Genomic DNA, 6,894 nt, shown 5'->3' with positions numbered 1-6,894 from the left:
GATTGATACATCATATCACTCCCTTTGTCGTGTTTTTATATATTACTGTATTACTCTTGACTACTTAAAATGAAGACTTTACTCTTTTAGTGTTTTAAGCCATCCTATAGGTATTTTCAAATAATATTGAATTATCACGTTTACTCTTACTTTATCAGATTAATCTCAATCCACACTAGTGCTAACTCAAACATCGAAATGCCTTCATTCAGGACCACATCAGTGCCTAAGTTCTTACTGTGCTTCGTTGATCAACCCTAGACCTACTTCAAGTTGACCCCATTTTTGGACATCAACAAATTTAACTCGTTTTACTTACAGCCAAGTTGCAGCCAAGTTGGAGCATGCCAAAAACATGAGCGTAATCCAGCTATATACTAGAGCCAGTCAGTCACTGAGCCGAGGAATTGGTGTCTGCTAGTAATTTGGTTTACAAAAGCGGGCGCTAAGCTACGACGTCGTTGGATGGCCACGTCATGAAACACCGTTGGCTTATATGAGTTGGTTGTTTCCAATCAAAACAAGAAGCGGTGCCAAGCATGCAAGGCAGTGACAAAAATCGTTAAGGTAAAAATCTTTACCGCACATTTGCCCAAATTGCCAAAAATCGCAAATGGGTTCCCAATTTTCCATGTCCAAATCCTCCTAAAACGTAAAACGTATATATAAGAAGAAAAAAATATTAAGAAAAACACGGGGCAAAGGCCAAGGACAGAAAAGAAAGCTTCTTCAAGTCAAGAGGGTCTTTGATTTTTCTGTGTTTCAAAAAAAAAAAAAAAAAAAAACCTCAGATTCTTTGTCTCATCAATCCTCCTCATTCGAGTCTTCGCCAATTCTCTCTCAGCGTCAGGCTCAGGTACGCCAATTTATAATTTCTTTTTTGCTTCTTGATTTATTTCCAGCTGAATTCCGATTCTCAGTGTATTATATAACCCTAGATCCTTTCCCTGATTACGTTTACATTCATAGATAAGTCCAATTGAATCAATTCACAATTGTGAATTTCTCCTTGTCTTAGATTGACTTCTGTGTACAAGAGCGGATATCTAAGCAGTGAGAAGAAGCTTCTACTGTAAAATGATCGGTACCCAGTAACGTGTTGCCCTAAATTCCATTCCATTCCATTTCATTCATTTTCCTCTTAATTTTGGACTGGGGTTCTAGGAGGTTTTTGCTTATCAAAGTCCTCCAATTTGATTATACTTTCTTCAAAATCTTTGCGTTTCAATAAGATCCATGTGTGCATCTACTTTTCACACTGCTTCATATCATCCTTCAATTCAATTTATATGAATTACTCGTTTAATTTGCCTTCAAACTCGAAGCCCTCACTTTCTTCAACTGGGTTTCGACATAATTTGCTGCTGCTTTTCCTTATTAAATTGTAATTATCGATCCTGGGTTCTTGAGCTTTTTTAGTTTTCAAGAGAGAAAGTGTCGAATCTTTGATGGCTAATCCACGGCAGCCTTCCATTGGATACTCTGTCTCTATCACTCCCTCACACCCAGACACAACATCGCCTGACCCCGAGAAAATTTCCATACCTCCACCAACTTTAATTACACCAGGAGCTCCCAGATTTCCTCTGCCAAGGTTTCAACAGGATCAAGCTCCTTCTCCATCACTCAAAACCCCAAATGCATCATCACCAGCTAATGGGTTGAAAACTGGCAGCCCTATTCCTCATTTGAGTACTCCACCTGGACCTCCTGTCTTTACTTCCCCTGTCCGGCCTGCTGCTGTGCCTTTTCGTGCTTCACCTGCAACTCCTCAGCCAGTTGCTTTCTCCCCGGGCTCATCTTTGCCAACATCTTCGCCCCTCAATTTTTCAAATGGGTCACATGAGTTGCAGCATGAACTTTCTAATGTTACAGAGGATGATATAGCGTCTGTTGGAGAATCACCATATGTCCTATTCTCAGCTCATAAGGTATCTTTATTGTTCTCTTTGGTTTCCAACCTTCATGGTTTCACTATCTGTTTGTTAAGTAATGTAGCGTGTTTTGGATGATGTTACACGCACACACACATTTGTATACATATATCTATATATATACTGAGTTGATTTTTTTACTTTCTTAAACTTAAAAACTCTAGATTCTTTCACCACCCATGCATAATAAGTGTTTCTGTAAGGACATGTTAGATTTCCATATCTGTGTAGTGTAATCATATATTCTTTATCTCATTTTCGCAATAATTTATGCTTGAAAAGATTTTATTTTCTTCCCCTACATAGTTAAAAATTAATTGAACCTTTCTCCTATCCATTGTATAGGTGTTGAAACAGAAGAAACAAGCAAATATACCCAGTTTGGGTTTTGGGGCATTGGTTTCACCTGGAAGGGAGATTTCACCAGCTCCTCAGATAATACAACGTGATCCTCATCGCTGCCACAGTTGCGGAGCTTATGCAAATATCTACTGCAATATCTTACTAGGCTCAGGTCAGTGGCAGTGTGTAATTTGCCGAGAGCTGAATGGAAGTGAGGGCGAATACATAGCTCCCAGCAAGGAAGATCTTTGTAATTTTCCAGAGTTGTCATCTCCCATGGTTGATTATGTTCAAACTGGGAACAATAGACCCGGTTTTATCCCAGTTTCTGATTCAAGAATGTCTGCACCTATTGTTCTTGTCATAGATGAGTGTTTGGATGAACCACATCTCTGGGATTTACAAAGCTCCTTGCATGCTTTTGTCGATTCACTTCCCCCAACAACAAGAATTGGAATAATACTCTATGGTCGCACAGTATCAGTTTATGATTTTTCAGAGGAATCGATTGCATCTGCTGATGTGCTTCCAGGAGAGACATCACCAAGTCAGGATTCCTTGAAGGCATTGATATATGGAACGGGTATATACTTGTCTCCAATGCATGCTTCACTGCCCGTAGCACATGCCATATTTTCATCATTGAGGCCATACAAATTGAAGATTCCAGAAGCTTCTAGAGATCGGTGCCTGGGCACGGCAGTCGAGGTTGCTCTTGCTATAGTTCAAGGGCCATCAGGAGAAATGTCTCGAGGAGTAATTAAAAGGTCTGGAGGTAATAGCAGAATCATTGTTTGTGCTGGTGGCCCTAATACATATGGTCCTGGATCTGTTCCTCATTCTTTCAGTCACCCAAATTATCCTCATATGGAAAAGACTGCTTTGAAATGGATGGAGCATCTGGGTCACGAGGCACACCGACACAATACAGTAGTTGACATTCTATGCGCTGGGACATGCCCTGTAAGAGTACCTATTTTGCAACCTCTTGCAAAAGCTTCTGGGGGCGTTTTTGTTCTCCATGATGACTTTGGGGAAGCCTTTGGTGTGAACTTGCAAAGGGCATCTACCAGGGCAGCAGGCTCCCGTGGGTTCTTGGCAATACGTTGTTCCGATGATATTCTCATAACTCAAGTCGTGGGTCCTGGTGAAGAGGCACATATGGACACTCATGAAACCTTCAAAAATGACACTTCTCTTTACATACAAATGCTTAGTGTTGAAGAGACACAGAGCTTCTCGCTCTCCTTGGAAAATAAGAGGGACATTATGACTGAGTATGTGTACTTCCAGTTTACAATACAGTATTTAAATGTGTATCAAGCGGATATATCAAGAGTAATTACTATTAGATTGCCAACAGTTGATAGTGTTTCAGCATATCTTGCAAGTGTTCAAGATGAAGTGGCAGCAGTTCTTATTGCGAAGAGGACTCTCTTGCGAGCTAAAAATTATTCTGATGCAATTGATATGCGAGCAACAATAGATGAAAGAATTAAAGATATTGCTCTGAAATTTGGTTCTCAAGCACCAAAGTCAAAGCATTATCGGTTTCCAAAGGAGGTCTCTTTATTGCCAGAGCTCCTGTTTCATCTAAGAAGAGGCCCACTTTTGGGAAGTATTGTTGGCCATGAAGATGAGAGATCTGTATTGCGGAACTTGTTTTTAAATGCATCCTTTGATCTCTCACTCCGAATAGTAGCGCCTCGTTGTCTAATGCATCGGGAAGGGGGAACATTTGAGGAACTGCCAGCTTATGACCTTGCTATGCAGTCAGATGCAGCAGTTGTTCTTGATCATGGCACAGATGTCTTCATTTGGTTGGTATGTCCTTTCTGCTCATATGATTGTCATTCTTTGTGTGGCATCTATCTGCCTTTTGCGTGTTTCCCCCCCTTTTTTTTTTCTTGTTCCTACTGCTTTGTTTTGCTAACGAGAAGGGCCAAAACCTTGTCATTTCTGACATATTTGGGCTTACCTTGAAAAATATTATTACTATCAATGCCTAAAAAAATATCAGAAATACTTTCTCTGCCTCTGATACATGAACTTATGTACTATATGTAAGTGCAGAATCTAAATGCGGTCACATGCAGTGACAGTTGTATCACTATTCATAATTTTGGAATTTTCTAAATCATTTTCTTTTACTCATTAGAAAATCTTGATGACCTGTTTTTGATACTTGTAAGATGATTTGGAGGCTAATAATATGCCTACTAAGGTTCAGATTTTTGCTTCGTTTGTGGCCTCGGGGAAAAATAATACTTGTGAGATGCTCTGAAAAGAAGACTTGTGCATGTTCATCTCTTGTTCTGTACATTGGTGTCTTTATTTAAATATGATGATGAAAGTATTCAGATTTTTTTTTTTCCTGCATTGCTCGTTCACTACACGTTTGGACCAACTTGCAATTGTTTAGTGTTGTGGGAGATTGACCTAGAAACTACTACTTTTTGGGTACGGGTTTTTTTTTTGGGGAGTTGAGCTAGTAAGAAGATGATTACTCTGCGATGATCTTCAGTCACCGTCGTTTATTGGACTGTTTTAATTCAGACAATTAACAGAATAGGGAGGAAGTGGATTTCCTATGGGAAAAGAGCATATATTTGACTTCTTTATGAGCATTATATCTCTTACGGAGAGCTTGAGGGTTTTTGGCTTTGGCTGTTCCTCCTTATTGCACAAAACAAAAGTAAAGTTGTAATAAAAACTTTTTCTCAAAAGGAATAGGAAAAAATAATAAAGGCTGGGTGTGCGACCCTGGTGTGATATAGAATTCATACGATGACCATAAACTGGAAATGTATGTATTGTTGAGCTTTTGACATCTGTTTGAGCATCACTAAGAGCATTCCTGGGTCTTTGAACTCAAATTTTGGTTTCTTTTGTTCCTTGAGTCTCTCTGTTCAGAAATATAATTGATATGTTCAGCTCTTATTCTTTTCTTATTTTTCACCTTAAACACTTTTTAACTGGTTTATTCAGGGTGCTGAACTTGCTGCTGATGAAGGAAAAAGTGCAGCTGCATTAGCGGCTTGCAGGACATTAGCTGAAGAGCTCACCGAGTTGCGGTTTCCAGCTCCTCGGATCCTTTCATTCAAGGTTATTCCTTTCTATAGTCTTTCATTGCTCCTTGTCAATTTCCTCTGCCTTTTTCTATGCCTAGAAGCAATGAAGATGAACCTAATGGTTTGGTTGTGAAACAGGAAGGAAGCTCTCAGGCTCGATATTTTGTATCGCGGCTCATACCGGCACACAAGGATCCTCCTTATGAGCAGGTGAGGGTGGAGGCAATAAACAGGGTGAATGTGGCTAGTTTTCTCCACAATCCTAAATGGTTTCCTACATACCTTGGTGTGAATCACAAATTAACTGTTGCATATTGGTATTGCAGGAGGCAAGATTCCCGCAGCTACGAACTTTGACAACAGAACAGCGGACAAAGCTGAAAAGCAGCTTTCTCAATTTTGACGAGCCTAGCTTCTGTGAGTGGGTACGAAGCTTGAGAGTGGTGCCTCCAGAACCAAGCTAGGTGATCTTTACTTTGTTAAACTTGTTGGCATAATGCGGCTTCAAGAATGTAGCGTTGGGAGTTGTATCAGAGGAAATTGTGGCAAAGGAATTTTTCTTCTTCTTCTTTCGTTTTCACTGTTAGAGGAAATTGTAGTTAAGATGTTTCTTGAGAGGAAGCGATATAGCTCCCGTCATCATCAATGTGATGAACCATCAACATCATCCAGTAGTTGATTTTATGCTGCTGAGGCAAAAGGAGGTGTTAATAGTGAATAATGGATTATTTATGTACTCATGGAAAAAAGAAAGGTATTGGACTTGAGTGATTTCTCTGTTTGTTGTAACTCCTCTCTTCATGCAAAGAAGAGAACTGATGTCCTAACTGTATCAAAGGCGCCACTGGTATTGGTAGTAGGACAAATCGAAGGTGAAACATCCTCACTGCTGATGATGATGAACTACATGGCCATGTCGAGCACTCACAAAATTTAGCATTGAATTATTGGATCAGTACATGTCTTGAGAAGATATGATTGGTTTGGATAATTGCTCTTCTCTCTTGTTTTGTTTCCTCATCTCTTTGTTCTTTTCCTTTTCTCAGTAGTTTCTTCTGTTTGCTCCATCGTCATTTGAGGAATTGATATTATCTAGGTCTTCTTCTCAATTTATATTTATGTAGCTAAGGATCACTAGTAATATCTTTGCTTCTTGTTTTAAATATCCTATTCCTCCAAACCGACTGATCAAATCCAATTGTGGTCAATTTTCATTGACCAAAAAGAGTGATAAATTGATGGACTAGATTAGATTCACAAATTCCATGATCGACATGATAACACAGATTGGGATTGAATTAGGTTTTAAAACATTTATGCATGTATATTTTTCCGTCGTTATTAAAACCGACCATCCAAATCAATTTAATCCTAGTAAATTGTAATGATATTGGATTGGCCTAGATCCGCCTATGTCTAGATTGAATTAGATTAAACAAATGCTCAATTTCTTCTATATTGGTTCGGATATGAATTAGCTAAATGCTAATGATTTCCAAAAAGTCAGACGATATGAATGACAAGATACCAAATATTTCTAGAGGGCG

The 6,894-nt window shown here is 39.1% G+C and overlaps 1 protein-coding gene across 2 annotated transcripts; it reads left to right on the top strand.

Moving 5' to 3' along the window:
* On the top strand, positions 572-6,486 carry LOC18787997 (protein transport protein SEC23-2). 2 transcript variants are annotated; one of them, XM_007221490.2, is made up of 6 exons: positions 572-856; positions 1,420-1,931; positions 2,280-4,100; positions 5,265-5,381; positions 5,486-5,557; positions 5,674-6,486. In XM_007221490.2, exons 2-6 carry the CDS (start codon positions 1,449-1,451, stop codon positions 5,809-5,811), a joined length of 2,631 nt encoding a protein of 876 aa, XP_007221552.1. In that variant the 5' UTR covers positions 572-856; positions 1,420-1,448; the 3' UTR covers positions 5,812-6,486. The 2 variants fall into 2 exon arrangements, with proteins under 2 accessions (XP_007221552.1, XP_020414817.1); XM_020559228.1 differs by having other exon boundaries at positions 573-856; positions 1,019-1,931.

This window comes from Prunus persica, chromosome G3 (assembly GCF_000346465.2).
Source record: "Prunus persica cultivar Lovell chromosome G3, Prunus_persica_NCBIv2, whole genome shotgun sequence".
Taxonomy (NCBI): domain Eukaryota; kingdom Viridiplantae; phylum Streptophyta; class Magnoliopsida; order Rosales; family Rosaceae; genus Prunus; species Prunus persica.
The sequence above is the reverse complement of the archived record's forward strand: the minus strand, read 5'-3'. Positions and strand labels throughout refer to the sequence as shown.

Bases quoted from the DNA above. Each gene is read 5' to 3' on its own strand.
- LOC18787997 (XM_007221490.2), top strand. From the start codon at position 1,449: ATGGCTAATCCACGGCAGCCTTCCATTGGATACTCTGTCTCTATCACT. The intron at 4,101-5,264 runs GTATGTCCTTTC...TGGTTTATTCAG, and splicing joins CAGATGTCTTCATTTGGTTG to GGTGCTGAACTTGCTGCTGA. The intron at 5,558-5,673 runs GTGAGGGTGGAG...TTGGTATTGCAG, and splicing joins AGGATCCTCCTTATGAGCAG to GAGGCAAGATTCCCGCAGCT.